Genomic DNA, 23,138 nt, shown 5'->3' on the forward strand with positions numbered 1-23,138 from the left:
AATGTATTTCAACAGTAGACAATACCAGCCTCCCATATAACAAATAAACACTCTATAAGTAGACAAGTGCTGACATGGGTCTGGGATGGACTCAGTTACTAGAGTACTTGTCTAGCATAGATGAAGTCCTATGTACATCCCCAGCACCCCATAAACTGAGTATGAGGTACATGTGTGTAATCTCAACACCCAGGAGGTTAAGCAATAGGTTCAGTAAGGTTAAGGTCATCCTAGGCTGCTTAGCAAGTTTGAGGCCATCTGAGATACATAACACCATATCTCAAAAGCAAAACAAAAAACCTATTTGTACCTAAGTCAGATCAAGTACAGATCCATATTTTTCTGTTTGCTTATTTTATCTTTCAAGGGTGTTTCCTACATGAGTGAAGTGTAGGCTGTTTGTTATATACCTATCGCATTTCGATCCTCTTTAGGAATAGCAATCTTGTGCACATCCTCACTTTTGACTGATTTCTCGGTATCAACTTGACTTTGAGATAATAATAATGGGTTGGCAAAAAATGTGAAATAGACAAAACACAAAGCCTCAGATTTGCAGCATTTATGGTTCTGTATTTATTTTTGGAGACTGCACACACACTGCTTCCAATTCCTTGCATTTCCAGTGGTATCTACTCAGTATGATTCAGTCAATGTTTCAAACACTATAAAAAAATGCTTCTCAACATCTGTTGACACCTTATGTCTATCTAAATACAAGCAGCCTAGCCTGGCACCCGGGTTTCCAGTGTCTAGCTACCACCCCACTCACCTAGCCCTGCTTCCAAGGTGAGAACGGCTATTGTGGTTTCGAATTTGCCATCTCCTTCACCACACTTGTTTATAAGTGGATAGTTTAACCCTGATCCATTTTCAACTTGGCATGTCTCCTTTTGTTTGATTTTTTTTTTTTTAACATTGAGAACATTCCAGGATCTAGACGACCAGTTAAAATTAGTTTTAATGTGCTAGAAACTGACATTTTTATTTTGGAGTTTCTGTAATTAATTTCAAAATAATTTGAAGAGTGCATGATGTTTGATCTCTTCCATCCGTGTGATCAGTCAGTGAAATTATAACAGCAATCATTATTGAGGCTTTGACATCTCTGGCAGTAATCTCTGTGCTGCAGCGTGGATTAATTCTTGTTCTTCACAGTAGTCCCACGAGGTGCCAGCATTGCCGTTATAACTATTTTTCTGGTGGATGCAACATGCATGTGTCAAGTGACCATTAGAATAGACTAAAATTCAAACCACGATAGCCACACTCAAAGTCGTTGTGTGGCTATACCTCGTACCTTTGACTGTAATCTCTGCCATGAAGGTTAAAAACATGCAGAAGGTTAGGGCACTGGCTGCTCTTCCAGTGGACCTGGGTTTGATTCCCAACAAGAGCATGGCAGCTCACAACCTTCTCTAACTAGCCCCAGTAAATCCGATGTCCTTTGCTAGCCTCCTCAGTGCACAGATATACATGTAGACAAAACATCCATACACATAAAATAAATAAATAGATAAACGGAAAAAAGACAACAAAAAATAAACACAGAAGGCAACAAAACACAGCTCCCCACCTCTGCGGGGTCTCTTGCTCACATCATTACACAGTTAGAAGCAGTTTGAGCTGGCAGCTTCACAACAAAATTTTCTTATCTTTGTGATGAAATGTTTAAATATGTGTCCCTTTGCTCAATATTAAGATGCACAATCCACTGTATAAATGATAATCTAATTATTTAAATGACACATGCCTGAATTGGCCTCTTATCTTTTCTTCATTCCTCTGTGTTCCTGTGAGCTAATGAAATGCTAGAAGAATACTTCACAAATCTGAGCAAACCATTCCTGAATCTTTAAGAAAAATAGGCTAGGAACCATCACAGAAATTCCAGGCAAATATATTTGAGTTCTGCAACCTTGAGAAAGTTAACTTTTCTCTCACATTTATCATAGTAATATTAACATATTAATTATAGATTGGCTATATTCCAGAATAGGTAGTGATATGGCTTTTAATAAGAGTTTTAATTATGCAGTTCACTGAAGGTTCCATTAAGAAGGAAACTTCTGTAATATAATTTGATCTATAAGTCTGTGTCTCATTGTTACTTCCTGAAAGGAACCTGAAGTGTGCCCCCCCCAGATATGTCATACTTCATACCTCCTGTAACATATTAATTATTTTGATCACAAGTATCATTAATACTTTTATGAAGAAGCTAAATTAAAAGAAATAGTAGTATGAGATTGATTTTATCTAAAATGTAGATTTACTCTCCAAATAAATGATGCAATTATAGAGTAAATGCTTCCAGAAATGGAATAGTTTGAAAACATTAATTTTCAGTGCCGATAGTAATTAAGCACTAGAATAGATCGGTCAGCTCTTATGCAAAATGCAATTTACAATAATTTTAAGTATATAAAACTTTACAAACATACTTTTATAGCATTAATTAGGAAGCATTATTAAAAATTTCTAAAATTATAAGCTGCTAGGTTTCTAAGAATTTTTAAGACAAGTGAGAAACTCCAGAGAAATTTTAGGGTTGTTGTGATCTGCTTCAATGCCCAATCTCCTTCTCTACATACTGTGAACATAGCCTCTCCTCTGAGGCATGAGATCGAGACTGCTAAGCCATTCAAGGTGGGAATTTTCACTCATAACACTCAACTTCTGTGATGTGCTGGAAATCTTCCATTTTTAGCAACTGACTTGTCTAAAATAGCATGAAGGTGATGCTAGTGCACTTCTAAGCGCTTTCCTATTACTATTTTTAGTCTTATATTAATCACACAATATATAAAACCCTGCATTGAATTATAGTCAGTAATAGATGCTTTTTCTTTCTTTTTTTTTTAAATGACTGTTCAGATATTAAAAAACTAACAGCTGGAAATTGCAAGATTGCTTTCTTTGAAAGTGAAAAGGATAATGGGTTTCTCTGCTTGGGGTTGTTCCTCAATGACTGTATAGCTGTCACGTTCATATGGATTCCTTGGTGTTCAGGTTCAATTGTTTTGAGGTGTCATTGTGGAACTAATCCAAGTGTCTCTGCTACACGGGTAAGCGAATGAGCCATGTCAACAGCCATCTCACCTGTAGTATGAATACTTACTAGTTTCTTTTGTACCTCAGAAACTTGCAAATATTTTTATTCATGCGATTTCTAAATCCACTTCAATATGATATGTCATTTGCACCCAACCTGTTCAAGCAGGATCAGTTAGGATCTTTCATGTTGGGATCAATTTCTTTAGATGGTTAACACAATTATTTTAAATCATTTTTTTCTGTGGTCTGATTGATAGCTTTAGAGATGGCATGACCTTCTTGTTTCCTGTCCTGTCTCCTAAGAGATGTGGAAGACTCACTCATCACTGATCACTGGACATGAACTAGCTTATGTGGCCAGCTCTAGGCCAGTGAGAGACCCAGCACATATAAGCCAGCATGCTCTGTCTCTGTCTTTGTCTCTCTTTCTCTCTCTCTGTCTCTGTCTCTCTCTCTCTCACACACATACACACACACACACACACACACGCACATGTGCATACACATATATACACAAGCACACATGCACACATGCCACATATACATACTTGCTCATGCACACTCACACACACCCTTAAAACTGTGGATATATCATCTATTTGCTTTTATTATTGAGGTAAAAATCACTATAATTTATAAAAGGATTGTTTCAGTGTGTACATGCCAGCAGTGTTTAGTATACTCACAGTGATATGCAACATTGCCTTTGTAGACTACAAAAATAGAATTGTTTAATCATCACTTAATTTACAGAACCCTGTTTTATATTGAGTATCATACAATAATTTATTCATATAATAACACAAAGACATAAATATTATTGTCTCAATTTTCAAGATAAAAAAATCACATTCTGATGACTTAAATAATTTTTGAAGGGCTTACTCATAATAAGCCAGAACAGGTCTTTTTTAAAAATTTATATACAATCCTTTCTTTTTATGAAAGAAGTCTCTATTCTGGCAAATTTTGTTAGCAAAAAACTTCTAAGAAAGCTAATAATTTCTGTGTCCTGGAAGGCACTAACACTGCAGTTAATCTGGTTGGTTATTTCAGAAAAATATGTACTTAAGTTTGTATATAGGAGGCTTCTGGTATATGTGTAAATATTTTCTCAATATTAGAAGGCTTGTTGGTTATGCCTTGTAGCTACTCTGTGAATGAAAAAGAAAGAAAGAAAGAAAGAAAGAGAGAGAGAAAGAAAGAAAGAAAGAAAGAAAGAAAGAAAGAAAGAAAGAAAGAAAGAAAGAAAAAAGAAAGGAAGGAAGGAAGGAAGGAAGGAAGGAAGAAAGAAAAAGGAAAGGAAAGCAAAGGACATGACTACTCCTAGGTATGGTGAAGGAGAAAGTATATTGTAGACATGTGGGAGAGCATAGCCAGAGGCAGGGACATCTGGCAGAGTCCAGAGTGGACATGACCAGACTGAGCTGGGCCATGTGGAAGAGAGGGGGAGGGAGGGTGGAACCACGTGCAGAAGTCAGGAGGTCAAAGGTGCAAAAGGGGAAAGGTAACCAAAATGTCTGGATTATATAGGGAAGAGCCTCTCAGGGAAGGGCAGCCCAGCCCCTGGGCTGAAGAGTTCAGGGTATCCTGAACCAGGGGTACCCCAACCATACCAAGTACCAGGTAGTATCTGAGGAATGCTGGAAGAACCTGGCAGCCAGGTCTGCTTTGATATGATAATAGGCACCTCAGGCATTTGTCCCAGGTTCCAAACCTAGCACTCTGCAGCCCTCTTCTGGTGTCCCTCCTGTGCATGCTGTTCTTACCTTCCTGTTCCTTTCCAGGTATGCATCTTCTGTAAAAGATGGCTCCCAGTATTTTGTGCTCCTGATTGTGACGGATGGTGTGATCTCAGATATGGCTCAAACTAAAGAATCCATAGTTAATGTAAGTAGGGCCAGGGTTTCAGTGACACCACAGGTTGAGAACAAAATCTATTTTAGGTGACTGCATGGAGAAACAGAATGACCACATCATTGCAGCTGATCTCATCCTGAGCATATCCAGAAATCATCACACATTTGCGGCATAAGGACCAGGAGATGGAGATTACCTTCACATATACACGGTTTATTTGGTTTTCAAACAGTAGACTAGTTTGTACTCATGTACACTCTTAAGACAAGGACCTATCGTGTCCTAACATTCCAGTTCCGTGAGAATGAGCTGGTCAAGCTCTACTTCTACAGTTGGTTTAAAGCCATCCTGTGCATTAGAATCCCAGTTGTATGTTTTGTTTGTTCATGATTTTATTATCTTCTTTTGAAAATTAACTATAAAAATCTATGTTTACCAGATGGTGATCTACAAATTATACCTGTTTTACCAATCTTTTCTGTGCCTAAGCTTGGCATTATTTGGCATAGAGTAACATTTAATTAAGAATGAGTTGAGTGGGTGAGTTTATTTGTCAAGCCTCACAATTTTAGTAACAGAAAAATATTGTTAGTTATTTAGTGTGAGAAAAAGTAAGTACACATAGGGAATGCTCAAGTGATTCATAGATTATTTTTCTTTGGGGGACAACCCAATTTCTTTATATATCTTGTTTTTACCCTGACCCTTGAATTTCTGTTTCCTTTCTAGTTAGTACTAGTCACAGTTAACATACTGACTTAGTAGTTCATGATTAACTAAAAAGAGACGATGCACTAAGAGAGATTCGTAGTTCGTTGACTTCCAGCATCAGATGTCCTTACTTTGCATGCTGCGAATCTGTTGCATTTTTAAAAAATTATATTTATTTATTTTTGTGTATGTGTATGTGTGTGGCCAGGCATTTAGGATGCACATGTGGAAGTACCTGCAGGAGTCATATGGGTCCCTGGGTTCATCACGTCATCACGCTTGGTCATAAAAGCCTTTATCTTCTGAGGCATCTCCCCAGCTCCATTTAATAACTTTAAATAGAGTATCACTTACGTACTTCATATGATGAAAACCTTCAAATATTCAATCTCAATACTTCACAGATATCTAGTGCATAAACAAGTCGTGTTAAACTTACCTTAGTAGCCATTTGTTTGCACTTGCTAATTCACCGTGAAAATAATTTCCGATAACAATTCACTGTGATAATGACTTAATTTTGAGCATGTGATTAAAAGCTATCTTAATGAACATCTGTGCAAATGTCAGAGAAAATCAGGAAATCATTTTCTTTTTGTCTTTAAGTTCTAAAAAAAATTATTAAAATTTCAAGGACTTGCAAATAAAAGGAAAAAACAGTCAGATCCAAAGTCTGTACAATGTTTATATGTGCCTTCATTTTTCTTGAGAACTTAATGTCCTAATTGAAATCTAATTGTGTTATTCTTCCTAAAGGCCTCAAAGCTTCCAATGTCAATAATTATAGTAGGTGTTGGACCTGCAGAATTTGATGGTAAGTAGCAAGATTTCCGTGGTGTTATGGTGCTACTACATTTCTGCTGGCCTCAACTGTGTAAAGAGTGTGATTGAATTTGTGTGTAATTTCATTGCCGGCATAAAAATAGCTCACACTCAAATTAAAAGACTGTCATTGGGTAAGACACCCTCCCTCCAGCTTATACATTAATTGAACATGCACCTTTTGCCATTTCATTAGAGTTTGCATCTTGAAACAATATGTAAGACTGACAGAGAACTAAACTGAGATCTGGTTCCTAAGGCAAAGAACACTCCAGGGAAACACACTGTGTGGGGGAAGAGTGTTGACAGCTTTTAAAGAACAGTACTAAATTAATGAATCATTAAGTTGTGAGCGGAAATATTAAGAGAAGCACAATATGCTAATTGAATGTGACTCCGGCTTCTGGCTAGTTGATAGCATTAGCTTTATAAACAAGGAGCTCCATCACGGGGAAGAACAATAACAAGGCGACTGAGCTGACCGCATAGATGATACTGGACAGGATGTCAGGGGTTCAGCCTTTTCAAAGGCCAGTTAAGTGACAGCTTTGTATGTAACTAGTGACCCGAGTAAAGTTCTTTAAAGATGGTTTGTTACTGATCACCTGACTAATTCCTAATTTCATGAATGCCACTGAACTGCGATTGAGTGGCAACTTTTGAATTTACATGGTTAGTTATTTTTACTAACAGTGGCCGTGTATTTAGCTTGAGACGTGTCCTTCCTGTTTCTATGAAGTGTCTTAGTTCTGACTGCTGCAGCTTCTGCTACTGTTTTCTCTGGCCATTCACATCTGTCCAACTGTGGACATGTCCACCTCCTGATAGAGTTGCATGCAAACACTAGGACATCTTCTTCACACTCTGACTCATGATGATCTGCATTGGGTAGTGATGACAGATTGTGGTTGCCCAAATATATCAGTGCAAGCTAAAATAGCTCATACATTCTCCCTTGGTACTTGTTTTTTCCTCTGTTTACCACTCATGAGTGCGCTGCCGTCTGACAGGCCCCCTGGAAGTTACATTGGTCAGTTTTTGTTCTGTGAGAGCCCATTACATGATACAAAGTGCAAAGCCACTGGTCACTGCTGCTGTAAATTTCTGCCTATGTCCTTCCGTGCAGATCAGCACACTTGTACTTAGACCCTGCCTTTGCTACAAAGCCAAGGCTACTTATTTTCTCTATTTCTTTTTTTTTTTTTCAGTGAATTTGTAGGGAGCTGAGAAATGATAATTCATCATTTCTTTACTTGATATTCTGAAGGAAAATATTCAGGAATCCATCAGACTGAGATACCAATTTCTTAATAGAGTATAGTTAAGAATATATTCTAAAAAAATAAAAAATAAAAAAAAATATATTCTAACCTAGTGGTTCTCAACCTATGAGTTGGGACCCCTTTGGGGGTCGAATGTCCCTTTCACAGGGGTTGCATATCAGGTATCCTACATTTAGATGTTTATATTATGATTCATAACAGTAGTAAAATTACAGTGATACAGTAACAAGGAAAATAATTTTATGGTTAGGGGTCACCACAACATCAGGAACTATAAAGGGTTGCAGCATTAGGAAGGTTGAGGACCACTGCTTTAACCTGTGGGTGGGGCCAGACTCCCCACTCCTTGATGTTTCCCATCCTCTATTAGGCTTCCCTGATACGTTTCCTAGGAGCAGAAAGAGCCTTGAGGCACTGCATTCAGTCTGGGACAAGCTGCTTCTGCTCTGATAGGCACATGCCTCCTGGGGTCCAGCTCCCTTCTGTGGAGCAGTTGGGGTGTTATGAGGAAGTGAGTGAAGAGTGTAGACAAAAAGGGAACTTGCCTTCCTAGTAGACTCCCCAACTCCTAGAAATTGGAATGACATCATTCTCTGAAAAAAAAATGTAAGTCTGGAGTTAGGGTCCTGCAACACCTAGTTTCTATTTTCCATCGCAGACGTTTCAACGAAATAGAGATGTTTCCTGGCCCACTTCTTTTAAAAAGATGATTATCTGGCTAGGATACAATACATGCTTCTCTAACATAGTTTTTTTTCCCCTTTCCTATCAAATCTGTTTCTCCCCTTAACTCCATGACTAAGAAGTAGAAGAAAATTGCTGGTGGCTGAGATAGAAAAATCTCTGGCATACAAATTGCTATTCTCTTGTCAAAAGTCCTCCTTTAGTACTTCCAAAAGAAAAGTTGAATTAATGCAGTAATTCACTTTGATGCAAGCTGGGGAGAAGGGATGTAAGTTCATCATTCACCCTGTCTCCTATAGCTAGAGAGAAGCACAGGATTGTTCCTCTGGGACAGATAGACCTGAAATGTGGATATGATCCCTCCATCATTATCATCTTGCTTCTATCGCTCTCAAAAGCTTGCCTTCCAGTTCATGCTGTCTACAACCTTTAAACTTTAAGCATACTGAAGAGTGGGAGGTAATGTCTAGAACCTCTCCTGTATGCAAGATTATTCATTTTCTCCCTGGATGGTAATGAGGCACAACAGAGATTGTAGAGATAATAAAGACAATGTCTCTTTTGCACCTGAGTCTTGTTCCCATTTTAGAGAGAGTTCAGGGGAATTGTTGCAATTTATGAGCATAGCAGGGAGCATGGCATGTCACCTGCAATGTATAATTATATCTTGAAGTAATATGAAAATTGCAAAAGCAAACCCAGAGGTAAACAGGAGTTATTTGTTTCAAATATGTGTGCATACATACTGTTTAAAGTCCCAGGAATAAGGCACTGGCCTTGTTATTGCTAGAACATACATTTTGTAAAATGATGGCATATATTGTGTATGCAGGCAAATCTGTTAATCATATTTACCAGTATTGCTTCAGCCAAAACATTGACTCATGAACATATGTAGGAAGACAAATTTGAAAACAGTGTTTTCTAATGCAAACACATTATAGGGACTGAAAAAAGGGGTGCAGGATGAGGATCGTGCTCCAGCTGAGCAGTGCTTTACCTTTTGGGGTTTCTATTGAGGTCTCTTTCGAGTCTGTTGATTGTCCTGTGTACTGAAAATGAATTTTCAGTAATAGAATTACACTTTAAGCAAAGCCAGTTCCCTCATACAATTAATTATTTAGAGAATTCTCACAGCAAAGCCTAATAAACTCTGGGAAATGTTTCTAATTGCAGCATCAGATATCACCAGCTGCTTTGTTCGGACAGTATTTCTGAATACCAGCTGTTGCAGGCAATGTTGAAATGATTTCTCAACCAACAGAATTACCATACTTCACAAAAAAATCATACTTTATTAAGGATTGAATAAACGCCACTTTGTTTTGCAGTGGTCTGTGAAGGAAAACTTGGGCAGTGTGGACCTTGTAATGTCAGTAAGAATGAGGTTCAACTTGAAGATGATAATTGTTGCTGTTTCTTAAATTAGAAAGAAACACATTAAAATGGATGGGTTAATATCCCATGCCCATTCAGTCATTTAAGCATGTAACCCAGATTTAGATCCGATAGGATGGTAAATAGGAGGGAAAGATGGGCTCAGAGAATGCTCCCCAATGCTTGACTCTGGCTGACTTCCAGAGGGTCGTTCACTCTCAAGGCTTCCTTTAGCTTTAGATTGTGTACTCCATCAGGCTGTTTGGAGAAAATGATTAAAGAAGATTGCAGCTGCCTTCCTGTAACTCCAGTGGGTGCACTATTGAACACATACATAGTGATATCTTAGTTCACACAGTCTTATTTCAGCACATTGTATTTATTTAATGACTTTATTTCATTTTCAAGCAATGGTTGAATTGGATGGAGATGATGTAAGAGTTTCCTCCAGAGGGAAATACGCTGAAAGAGACATTGTACAGGTAAGGATTTAAATAAACATTATCTGTTTCCTTCTTTGTGAAGACCCTGTTTCTACCTGATATATATAAAAAAAAGCAACTTAAATTGTAATCAGGAGCACTGGATTCTGTTAGTTTAGTTGACTCCTTCTCCATACAATGTAATTTAAGTAATAGGGATTACAGTCTGCATGGAATTGCTTTTCCCTTTGTCTTACATTGACTATATGTAAAGTGCAAGTGTCAGTAATTGTCTTTTCCTAGTTTAGTCTTATGAGAAACTGTAGCTGGAATCTTAAAAGCTCTTATTAATAAAATCAAACCTGGAGCCAGGTATTGGGGTGAACACTGGATGATCAGAGAAACAGAACAAGCCACAGCTACCTCACCTCGCCAGTTCCTCAGCTGATCCTGTTTCCTCAGACTGGAAGCTTCTGTGTCTTCATCCAAATGGATCTCAGCTGAACTGTGCTGCTCAAAGCCTAAAAGCTTAACCAGCTAAAAGCTTCTAGTTTCTTGTCCTCATGCCTTATATACCTTTTTGCTTTCTATCATCACTCCCTGGGATTAAAGGCTCGACTTCTGGGATTAAAGGCATGAGTCACCATGCTTGGCTGTATCCTTGAAACATGGATTTCTGCCTCCGGAATGCTAGGATTAAAGGCATGTGCTACCACTGCCTACCTCTATGTTTAATATTGTGGCTGTTCTGTCTGTGACCCCAGATAAGTTTATTAGGGTGCACAATATTTCGGGGAACACAATACCACCACAAGAAACTATCATTGTGATTGTTAGAAAAATTAGAAGCTAGAAATATAATGGATGACTTTTTAATCAGTTCAATTATTAGTCTTCACATAAACTAAACATATTCTAAAACAAATGATTCATACAAAAATAATAAATGACTTAGTGCATCATATAAAAAAATTATAACTATTGCCAGAATCTTACCAGATTATGGTTGGAAAAATGAAAACATGTATGTTAAAACTATATATAATAAATAAACTATACATACATTTTATTATGATACATGGTATATAAATTATATGTTGCCTATAGATTTTATATATAGAAAATGTTTGAGAAGAATAATGGGCAAATTTGAGGAGCTGCCTGCTATTTGAGGAGCAATAAGAAAACAATCAGTTAAATTTTGTCACTGAAAGCAGGGAGTTAATTCAACTATATTGATGCATGTTTTACTTAGATTATGTATCTTTTATGAAGCAAAAAAGAAGGAAAAAGTCTATGATACATACCTTTTTTAGTAGGAAGTAGTCAACGGTCTTAGTAACACTTAAGGACGTGATATGCACACTTTAGGGGCACAAAAAATGGGCATCAATATTATTTCCAAATAATCTCCTGTTAGTACTCCTAACGTAACTACTGTAAGAATATAATTTGGAATCCTACAGAATTGGGTTCAAATTCTAACTTGTGATAAGTTAGACAAACTTTCTATGTTCTAACAGATAAGCAGCCTTATGAAGTAAAGTGAGGCAACCGATATTTTATAAAATATGTCCCAGAAGTATAGCTCAGTAGTAGCCAGCAAAATGCTGATTAGAATAATTGAGGCTGGGGGATGCCCTAAGTTGATAGATAAAATATAGATCACAGTATAGCTCTGTGGTAGAGCACTTGCATGCTAAGCACTGTTGAGTGTGATCTCCAGCACTACAATACAGAAATAATATTAAAAAGGATTATAAGAAACTCTTCCAAAATCAATAAAATTATCTTTTAACACAGAAACAATTTTATAGCAATTATTTGAAAAGATAGATAAATATGATTTAAACCTCTCTACAAGGCATAATGTAAAAAGCACCAACACATACAGTAAATGATTTGGCTAAAAGTAGCTGAGAAAGAGGCCACGGTGATGTCATCTATTAAAGTGTATCATGGTGCTCATTTCCAAAATGAGACACATAATTACTCACCTTAACCTCATCATCATAATTATGGGTCTAAAAGATCCACATAATATCCTGCCCACACTTTGCAAAAAATCAAATTACTGAAAGGAAACTCATGAGAAGGACTTCAGAATGTGCTCTGTTGCTATGACGATGCTTCTTTATAAAAAATAACAGAGGAATCTCATAGCTCACTCCATCCAAATGAATATTTAAGGGAAGTAGCATAACACTATCCCCAGGGAATCAAGGTTGCTCACATCACCAAGACTTCTTTTCAAAGGACCATGGCCCTAGACTATTACCACAAAACCATGCATATCGACATTTGTGGAAACAAGAACCATCTCGTCTCTCAATAGATTGACAGCATTAGGAAGTATACTGAGATGGGACTCAGAATGTCCATGAATGCACAGTCTCCCACTCTAGTCTTGACCGAGTCAATACACTGCCTTAGCCTCTCATTGTTTGTAGAGTCCAAGGCTGTTCACCCTTGTTTTACTCTGATGTTATGGAGGCAGAAAACTCTTTGTTACCCATTGGCATAAGTTTATACAGATACAAGCTAACATATATGGGGATTTCTTCTTGGAAGTCCTAGTCTCAGAGATAAGTCTTTCCTAACTGTGGCACTGGGGCCCCCAGAGAATTCAAACACACCTAGAGATACAGGGAAGCCCTTGGGTTTCTGCCACTTAAGCCCCAGCTGAAGGGATAAAGGGGTCTTACAGATACTAAACAGGAAATTGACATGTACCAGAGATGAGTAGCCCCTGGATGACAACATCCTGTCTCTTATCCCTGTGTTCAAGGGGACTTGACCTACTTTTCTAATTTCACAGAGAAATTCCTAAATTCACGCTTGCAAAATGTGAGCAGCTTGGCCATTTACATCCCAGTCCTGTCCATGAATCACCTCTCCCTTATCACCTTGAATCTCATTAGGGGCCTGCCATCAAAATTCTCCATGTTCTGCTGAAATATTTGTAGATTAGTCATTTTCAAGAATGTAAACGTTCTTAAGTGTTGCAGACAGTAGGGCAATGTTGTGTATCTTCCAGTGTTCAGAAAATATGTCTGAACAAGCCAGTAAAATTGCATTAGAAAACAGAAGAGAGGCTGTGTGAGCTCTGCTTTTCTTGTAATCTGTTTCACTTTGAAGCTAAACAAGTTATTAAATATGTTACTATTGAATCCCCAAATTTCTCAGGTTGGAAAAAGAAAAACTGTAGCTTGTAGAATATAGTTGGGAGCAGTAGGTTGAGTTTTCCTTTTGCTATCAAGTATTGAGGAGCTTTTCTGCACTTGCACAGGATGATATTTGAGTCTGTCATATGCTGTATGTGCTAGGCAGGCTAAGAGCAGTAGCAATCCATCACCGACCCCTTCATTAACGTTATGACAGACACTTGTTTACTATATTTTTAAAAAGCAAGGCTCAGTTCAGTTCCTCTTGCCCATAATCCCCAGCTAATGAAAAGTGGAAGCTAGAAGCTAGATGCAATCCTAAAATGTCATAGAAAACGCTTTACGGGCCATCTGGACCACTTAAACATCTCTACAGCCTCACTCCAGTTTTCCGCTTTTACTAAACACACTCAAATGTACACTCTATCTGTCATTACCACACATACTTTCATGATGCTTACTTCTAGTTAACCTTGTCATTTACCCTGGTCATACTTCGCTGGTGCAGGCAGAAGTCTTCCACCTTGAATTGTGGCCCTTTCCTCTTTCTGTCACTCTGTTCCCTTACCATCACGTATAAAAGAACTGTGATCTGAGATGGAGAGTTAAGTAAGCTGCACAGAAGTATTTTGAGTACGAATCAAGTTCTGATTCCAAAAACTAACCTTCTATTATAGTAAACCTTCCCTACTTGATGTAAAATTCTAAAGATTATCAGAATCTAGCCATCTTCCTATATGACTATAAAATCTGACATGTCAGAGTCAGATCTAATAATGACTGGCACTGGACACTATCTAGCCTTGCCAAGTTAAACTTTCTAAGCTTCGGTTTCCTCTTAAATCAAGTCAAAATATGGATAAGATACCTATTAAATTAAACAAGGTACTATATTTAGTCCCTTAGCAGAAAACCTTCCATTGCTCAGCAACAGCACAATAATATCAGTGTTGGTAGTTGTCAATTACTATCCCAGCACCATCTGGTGGGAAGGCATTTTGCATGTCTTTATTTTATAGTAGCCGTACCTTGATTTGATCATCTCATGTATGATTATGTCCCGTTGCCTGAAGCTCCAACCTTATATTTGCATGATGAATTCCTGTGGTGTTTATTTTCTGGGGTCAGTACATGCAAGGTGTGTGTGTTTGTTGTACTATAGATTGGCCATTGTGTTTAAAGCAATACCATTCTCCCTGGCTGCATGCAGCTGCTGGCCAGCCTATCATTTCCTTAAAAATTACATTTAAATTATATTTTCCATTAAGAGGAGAATAATAGCCTTGAAGTCTTAGACTTGGAAACTCACTAATGGAGTTCTGCACAGTAGGAACAATCAAACACGATTGAGCGAACAGCAACTAAAAGCCAATTTGCCCGAACATATTCGAATTTGTTTTCATAAATAGGCAAAACCATCCATCAGAGCAGCCATGAAGAATGTCCCTTTACACAGGAGTTTAGGGGAAGAGCTCAAAGAAGATGTGGAGCACCACACGTCATGTTTTCTATAGATCAGAACGCATCCACTGTATTCGTTATGTGAATATGTTACATTAGTGCACTGTGAATATTACTTTCTTCTTAATGTAACTATTTAAGAGTTTGAGTTCAGTGATGACAGTGTGCCCTCACCACATGTGGGGATTGGTCTTTGTTTATTTTTTTTAACCAAATATCCCTAGCTGCAGCATTCGAAAATGAAAGATTAAGTGAGAAAGTAGAGGGTGATCTGAGTGATAAAATGTCAGGTTAGGAGGATGTGTGCCAAATGATTAAAGGATATTTTGTTCAGAAAACTGTCAAGTTGATAGAACCAGAGGGGATGACAGTGAGGAGCCATTGGCATTTCCCCACTCGTTGGTAGAACGCCTGGTGGCAGGACTGAAGAATGAATGCCACTCAGGGAAAAATTTTAGATAATTCAGGATCAGCAAGTAGAAAGTTCTCAACATTTTCTACTCCCAACCTATTCCTGTGATAAGTAAATCCCTGTCGGTAACAATGACGTTCTCTGACAGGGTTCCTTTTGTCGTCGTACTGTCCATTTATTTACTTACTTATAAAGAGGCTCAGAAGATGAGAAGAACTCTGGGTATTATGACTTTAGTTTTGATACTTCTAGAGTACAGAAAAATTCCCCCAAATTAATTATAATGTATTTCCATTAAGAAAGTACTAGCCAGATCTATCTCTCCTCTGTCTCTCATTAGAAAATAAACAGGCCTCTGAGGGATAATAATAAAATGTACTATACTATACTAGATTGTATAATAAAACTACAATAAAACAAAAACAGAGACACTAGAGTAGCCTAAAACAAGCAAGCCAAAAGGAAAGAGCCCAAGAAAATGCACAAGAAGTAAATGTAGATGCAGAGACTCACTTGTTTGCACACTCAGGAATCCCATGAAAATACAAAACTGGAAACCATAACATATATATGAAAAGGACCTGTAGGGTTAAAAAAATAGATAAATAAATATTAAAATAAAAAAGAAAATTAAAAGAAAAAGTGCCCTAGCATGACGTAATGAGACAAAGAACCCCCAAAGATGCCTTTGAACTCCTTTTCTGTTGGCCATCTACTGCTGAGCATGCAGCCTTCACTTAAGAGTAGTTTGTTTCCCCAGTGAGATTCCCTGGGAGAAAACGAAGTTTTCATTTGCAAGTGGTTGTCCCCTAAGAATCACTTCTAGGTTAGGGATGGAGACATTGGTCCACTTCTCCTTTCTGTTCTAGGACACCACCTGGTGCAGACCCACACAAGCCCTTGTTCACGCTGCCTCAGCCTCTGTGAGTTCATATGAGGAGAAGTGGGGAAAGCTGGGAGGAGTAGATGGACGGGGAGACAGTAATCAGGATATATTATATGAGGAAAAATTAATTTTCAATAAAATAAAAATAAGAAACAATGCCAATAAAGCGTGTCATGCATTAAGTTGCATGTAGATCTTCACTGACATAACAAATAGAGCATGCATAAGGAAGCCCATGCTAGTAAAAATGTACTTTTATTTTAAACACAAAAAGAATGAAAGAAAGAAAGGCATAAGCCTATACAATGCTTACTAAAAAGGTTTAAAAAGTTTAAAAAAAACCAGTAAATTCTTAGAACTACTAATTTAGATTAAATGGGAGAAAAACAGAACTTGTTTCTTTATACCTCTAAGTTTTGTTTACAATGCTGTCTTGCCTCTAGTGAAGTAATGCGACTTTGCAAAGTTCATACCCTCCCTATTCTCTTCCCACCTGAAGACTGTACACACTGTGAGCTTTCTCCTTCCTTGGCTTAGCTGCCTTCAGGGGTGAGTGATCATTTTACCTGCCATCACACATCTGAAAGCCGATCCGTTATCTATGGTAAACAGGTATAGGTTAGAATTATAGAGGAAGAGGCTTTGGAGGAATGGGGCAAAAGAGATGACCTTCACTTCATTAAAATTACACCTGCTATTTAGTTTCCTATATTTTTAACTTGTTTTCTAAATTGGTAATTAACCAGGCAATTCCACATAGTTTATCTGGTAGTTAAAAGAGGTTTATTTCAGAGTAACTTATAACCAGTAAAGGAGCTGGTTACAGGATCTGGGAGAGGTGAGATGCAGTCCAGCATGGTTCTCTTGAGAACTCTGACTTGGTCTGCAATCCAGCATCCAGGCTCATGAGGAGCCAAGAGAGTGGGCACATATGCATCTCGGGTCTTAAGAGGTCCTGTCTTGGCCACGTCCCAGGGGCAGTTCATAGGCAGATGTGGCAGTTACCTGTGGCCTCACTAGGGGCAGTGTTTCAAGGTCAAAGCTGGAACAGCTACCCACTACATCTCCCCCTTTTGTCTAAATAAGAAAGTTCTAAGCTAATACAAAATTATATACAATAGGAATGATTATCAAATATTGTCCAGGAGGAATAAAGGATAATGACCTAGACAAGACGGAACTACAACCAACAATAACAACATCAAACAATAGACACATACTAAAATCTAGAGAAGTCTGGAGGATAGGTAAATGGCACATTACAGAGATCATTCCAAAAGGTATCCTATCATGAAGAACCTGAATCTAATATTTAAAATGTTCTAGCTAACTATAACTGTTAGTCTTAAATCCCATCAAAGACCTGAGAAGGAATATAATAATACCTGAGAAACGGGAGAAGGACGCCAGCAACTTTCAGGAGTCTTGCAAGAGTGGAAAGAGACAACTGGCAGCCTGAACAGTCACTTAAAATTTTTCAGCATCATTGGTGCATTCAAATTGGGTACAGACCTCGAGTATCTGTCAGACCATTTTCAGAAGCAGGTATTTTGAAAGACTATCTTATCCTGTCTTGGGAGAGTTAAGTAGTCACTTTTCCTTGCATCCCACTCATTCAGAAGGGACAGTATTTGTACTGTCAGAAGTCAAGGCAAGGGCAGTTCTTTGCCCTGCAGGCCATTTTGTGCCAAGAAGAAGACCAAACTTCCAAACAGAAATGTCTCAGAAGCCCAACATTCTCTTGGGATCAGATTGGTGCTGCCAGGAGCAACCATGTCTCACGTCAACAGAATTCTAAGTGATAAAAACATTTAAGTGCCATTTTCTCTAGGTCTATGAAGTGTTTGAAGACTACCTATCCATCTGACATATGTTCCTGTAAGTCTGGAGAACCTAACTAACATAACTATAGAGATTACAAACATAGGTGACTATAAATCTGTAAGTCTTATCTACCTAGATAACCTAAGGACTAAGAATTCACATAAACAAGGTTAAAAGTCTTTAAGCAAATGTATGGTAAAAGGACAATGACCTCAAAAATTCTGACAATACACAAAATAGCTAAAGCAGAGGTAGGAATGTATAGTGCAATGTGCAATATGACAATAATCCTAATTATGTATCAATATACCAAGTACCCTAAAGAGCTAGAATATCCATACAGTATGACAAATATAATTTTACATTTATATCAATATACAAACTTTTTAAATACAGTTTTCTCTGTAGCAACTGGATTGTTTCAGTTGTACCAATAACAATTGGTTTCTAAAAGTCCATTTTAAATAATCGTTTAAATTAAAAGCAAGTTTTCAGAATAAGTTTGTAACAGTTACAATATGAAAAACAGAATGTTCTTGGTCACTCTGAAAGAAAAACATTAATATAAACTTTCAAATCCTTTATGCAGAAATTATTCTACATTCTAAATTAATGTCTTCCCTCTTCTTTTTTCTCAAGACCAAAGGTTGTTGTGCTCACAAACTATCCACAACATTAATGATTTCAATCATTTCCAAGTTGCTTCAAGAATCATCCCTTACAGAGAAACTGAACTGATATATCCAGCAGGAGAGTGTTTACTTACTAAGTAATCATTCCAAATGAGAATAGACGCAGACAGCCTCTTGGCAGAGTGCATGGTGTAGACCTGATAAGGGATGCTGTGTAATTGCTAGATAAAGGCAAGGCAACCATATTTAGTTGCCAAAGTAATTATAACATTTCAGTAGGAATGATTCCAACATCTCACACTGAGATCTTTTGGTTTCACAAATAACAAATATATAACATCAATGTAGGAGCACACTGCCTCTGCGTACTGTAGTTCAGGCCTCCACCATAGGAACTGTGAGTTTTTCCTATTCAATAGCCATGATTTGATGTCCTAGTAACAATTAAAATTAGTATGTTTAGGTCTCACTAATCATGTATGCTATTTTCTGTGCTGAATGGTATAAGATTTATTCCTTGTTCTGCATTAGTTAACTTTCATATCAAAGCTGAATTAAACATGTACTAACTCAGTTTTGACAAGAAAAACAAGCCCCATAAAGGTTAAATGCCCCTGGTGTTTGGCATCAGCTAGGTAGTGTCACAAAAGAGGACACAAGAGCAACAAGGAAGAGAGTTCCATCCCTTTTGATCACTGTAATAGTCAACTGTAGTGACAAATACATTTTAAAGACAGGATTTGTATGTATTCATAGTACTGTTACTCTGGGCATTTGTGATTCTCCTTGTTGCTATGACAAAATACACAGACAGAAAGCAAGTTTGGGAAGGAAAGAGTTTATTTGGCTTATACTTTCAGATCACTTCCATCACTGATGGAAGTCAGGCCAAGAATCCAAGCAGGCATCCAAAGCAGAACATGTGGTAGGATACTGCTTGCTGGCTCAGTGTCCGACTCACTTAGCTAGCTTTCTGATACAGCCTAGGAATAGTACCACCCATAGTGGGATGGGTCCTCCCACATCAACCATCAATCAAAACATTCCTTTACAGACACGTCCAAGGGACAGTCTTCTTTGGGCAATCCCTCATTTGAGACTCTCTCAGATGGTGTTAGGTTGAGTCAGGTTGACAGAGAAGCTAACTAGGATACTCCTATAATCAGTTGTTTGTAAGCCAGGCATAGTAAATGCATACCTGAAATCCCACTGCTGTTTGAGGCAGGAGTATCATGAGTTTGTGGCGATATTAGTCTACGTAATGAGATCCTGTCTCAAGAACTATCCATGAAAGTGAAAGGTTTAAAAAAAAAACTATTTATATGTTCTCATTTTGTGTCTGTTAGGTGGATAGCTGAAAATTGTAATTTTTCTCTCTGTTCTAGTTTGTGCCATTCAGGGATTATATGGACAGAAGTGGAAACCACATATTGAGCATGGCTAGATTGGCCAAAGATGTCTTAGCTGAGATCCCCGAGCAGTTCCTCTCCTACATGAGAGCCAGAGGAATCAAGCCATCACCAGCGCCTCCCCCATACACCCCGCCTACACACGTGCTGCAGACTCAAATATGACTACGTCCAGATGCTGATGTTCATCACACGTCAGTCAGAACTGCTGAGCCTATGCGTTGCACCTGGTGCTCTGCTATGAACCAGGGAATGAGACACTTTCTCAGTTTGGTTTCAGCAGTACTCGATAATGTGCTTTCTTGGATCCAAAATTAATTCTCTTCCTAAACCAAAACTGTAAATATGGTGGTTGCATGAGCAACAGAAAAATTGTTTAAATGCTTGAAGCAAAGTAGAGATGTCTTCTCTAATTTTCAAATATTTTTGTTTTGTTATCAACAGAATAGTGAATTTCCAATGTATTATTGGGAAAAAGCACAAGCTACATTTTTAACATAAATATTGTCCTCGACTGCTATATATATATATATATATACACACATATGGGACAGCAGTCTCTGTATCAATGTTTACATGTTACTACTTTTTAAATTTCAATACTTTTATAACTGTTCTTAAGAATAAGTTTTGAATATTGAATCCTTTGTCTTCTAAATTGCAATAGTTATAATCACAAGAGCAATATCTCTTTGAATGAATGACTGGACACTCATGGTATGAGTGAGGGAAGAGTAGGAGGAAGAAAAATCTATTTAGTGATTAAAATCTGTCCTCAGTTTTGGCCAATAATGGAGTTTAAACATACACAGATGTGACTCTGTAAGAATGTGCATTTTTCATGGACTTTGGGTTTAAAATTAGACTGCAGTAAACATGTTTTGTAATGCTAAGTAGGAGCAATGAAAAGGCAAACACAGTACACTGTCAATGCACAGAATATACTTTGTATAAAAACTACCATCATTATAATGCCATTTAACAAGTAAAACCAAGACTGTAACTCCGAACCATGTAGCAGGTATTTTGAACTTTGTATTCAGTTGTATCCTGTCTAGATATTTTAATTCAAAGGGATACTGGCTCTCTTGCTTGGGGTTTCTTGTTCTCACCATTCCACTTTGCCACACGGGTTGCACAGGCTGGAGTCTCTTGTGAATTCTCAGTTCAACGTACACAGCCCTGTGACTTAGCACATAACCCATTTGTGAAATAAACTCGTCTCTGTCCCCTGGTTGTGAAAGAACCCATCCCTGTCCCCTGGCTTGCCTGCTCACAATCAATTCTAAACAGTTTTCACTGTACAGTTTTTATACGAATTACAGTTTTGTGAAGTTATGTCTAAATTTCTTTAGAACAAATGGCCTTAAATTCTCACAGAATTCCTGGAAATGATTGTGAATTGCCTTCAACATTCAGAAATGTGTATTTATTTATTGTTCTTCTGTGTCAACGGTGTGACCGCTTTATAACCTCTCTGCCTCCCCCTCTTTGCTACTTGGACTATTCCTACTGTGAGTTCTCTTGTCACAACTTGATGTACAGTGACTTTTATAAGCATGAAACTGTTTTACTGGAAAAATGCATAATCCTCACAGCTAACAAAATCACAGTTACGTAACTGTGATGCGAGTTGTCCATTTTTAAGTACACATTAAAACCTTTAAAAGGATAACTGTGTTCTGAACATTTCATGGTCGTGATGGAGCCTCATAATTTTCTTTGCTGATCTTAAACATTTATGCCAGTCTATTTTTTTTTAGTGTACAGATTTATTAAAATTTAACTCTACTCTTCAATCCAAAAGACAAAAGTAAATAAGATCAATATTCATTCCCTCTTGTTAAACATCAGTTATTTTCCTTGTACTGACAAGCAACACACTCCTGCCTGGATAATAGTGCATTCACATAGAGCAGGACTGGATTCCGGGCATGAAGTGGCCTCTGTGATGCATCATCCTTGTGGCTGAGAAGAACAGTTGGGAAAATATATAGCCTTAGGTATCTATGTAAGATTGGGAAAGTCTTGTCTCCTCATTAAGAGTGAAGACTGCATAAATAATCAGTTGCAGTGACTCATACAACGTTGGGCTCATGCTCACGATCTTTGTGAAACATCTGTTGTATCTACTTGCTTTTTTGAGTTACTGGTAGGTATGGTGCAGTGGGAAATCCCAGGAACATACTGCATAGATTCAAACCATGTCAACAGCTGCATGGACAAATGCACATCAAGGCCATGCAGACCTTAGACAAGAAGCTTCATGAGGGTATACACTGAGAGAAGAATGATAGAACCAAGTCCCCAAACCAGACCTGGAGTGAATGCCATGGGAAGTCCCATGGCTCAGAGTGCCGTCCTCTTCTAATCCTATCCCCTCCCTCTCTGATGAAAGCCTTCAGTTACCATTTCATCTCCATAGTGAACTCTTGGGCTACTGTCACATTATTCCCAACATCCAGGCTTAACAAATTATGTGCCATCAATCTCCACTGCTATCCATAGGAGTATTAAAACTACGCAGACCTGTGCTTCATTTCTCTTACCCTTCCAGTCTGTCTGGGGTCTCAGCCATAGTGCTGCACTCAGTAATTGACTTGTATCATTGATAAACTACTTCCTAGAACATCTTGTTTCCCTTTCCTTAGAGAATAAGGCTTGAATGGCACCTGAGTAGAGATGAAGTTTTAAGGATTCCAAGTTTATTTTGCAGCTGCTAGAATGAGAGAACACTGGATATCCTAATCTCTACTTTTAACTCTCTCTTCCAGTGTGTAATACAAAGATAAAAGGAAATAGGTGCAGAGAGGTCAGGACCTTCAATCTTGGTTCACAACCTATTTGTTCTTTATACTTAATTGAGGTTATTAGTTGGATTGTACATTATTCTTTAATGCTGTAAAGGGTTAAATTATAACATGTATTTACATATCTATTTGGCTTTTGTTTTTATAATTCACAAATCTACGTAGCCTCCATAAAAATAAAACAGAATGAGAATTGAGAATTCTGGTAATACCAATATTTGATTTTATAATGGGGACAAGAAAACAAAACAAAAAAAGAAAGAAAAGAAGTAAGGAAGAAAAGAAAGAAATAAGGAAGGAAGGAAGGAAGGAAGGAAGGAAGGA

The 23,138-nt window shown here is 37.8% G+C and overlaps 1 protein-coding gene across 1 annotated transcript in view; it reads left to right on the forward strand.

Annotated features, from left to right (window-relative positions):
• Positions 1-21,679, forward strand: part of Cpne8 (copine 8) — a 186,196-nt gene extending 164,517 nt beyond the window's left edge. The window contains exons 18-21 of the mRNA XM_059247993.1: positions 4,845-4,947; positions 6,385-6,442; positions 10,203-10,276; positions 19,981-21,679. Of these exons, the coding sequence (XP_059103976.1) occupies positions 4,845-4,947; positions 6,385-6,442; positions 10,203-10,276; positions 19,981-20,169 (424 nt within the window). The 3' untranslated portion in view covers positions 20,170-21,679. The remainder of the gene's footprint in view (positions 1-4,844; positions 4,948-6,384; positions 6,443-10,202; positions 10,277-19,980) is intronic.
• The last annotated feature ends 1,459 nt before the right edge of the window (positions 21,680-23,138 follow it).

Source organism: Peromyscus eremicus, chromosome 20 (genome assembly GCF_949786415.1).
Source record: "Peromyscus eremicus chromosome 20, PerEre_H2_v1, whole genome shotgun sequence".
In the NCBI taxonomy this organism is placed as follows: Eukaryota; Metazoa; Chordata; class Mammalia; order Rodentia; family Cricetidae; genus Peromyscus; species Peromyscus eremicus.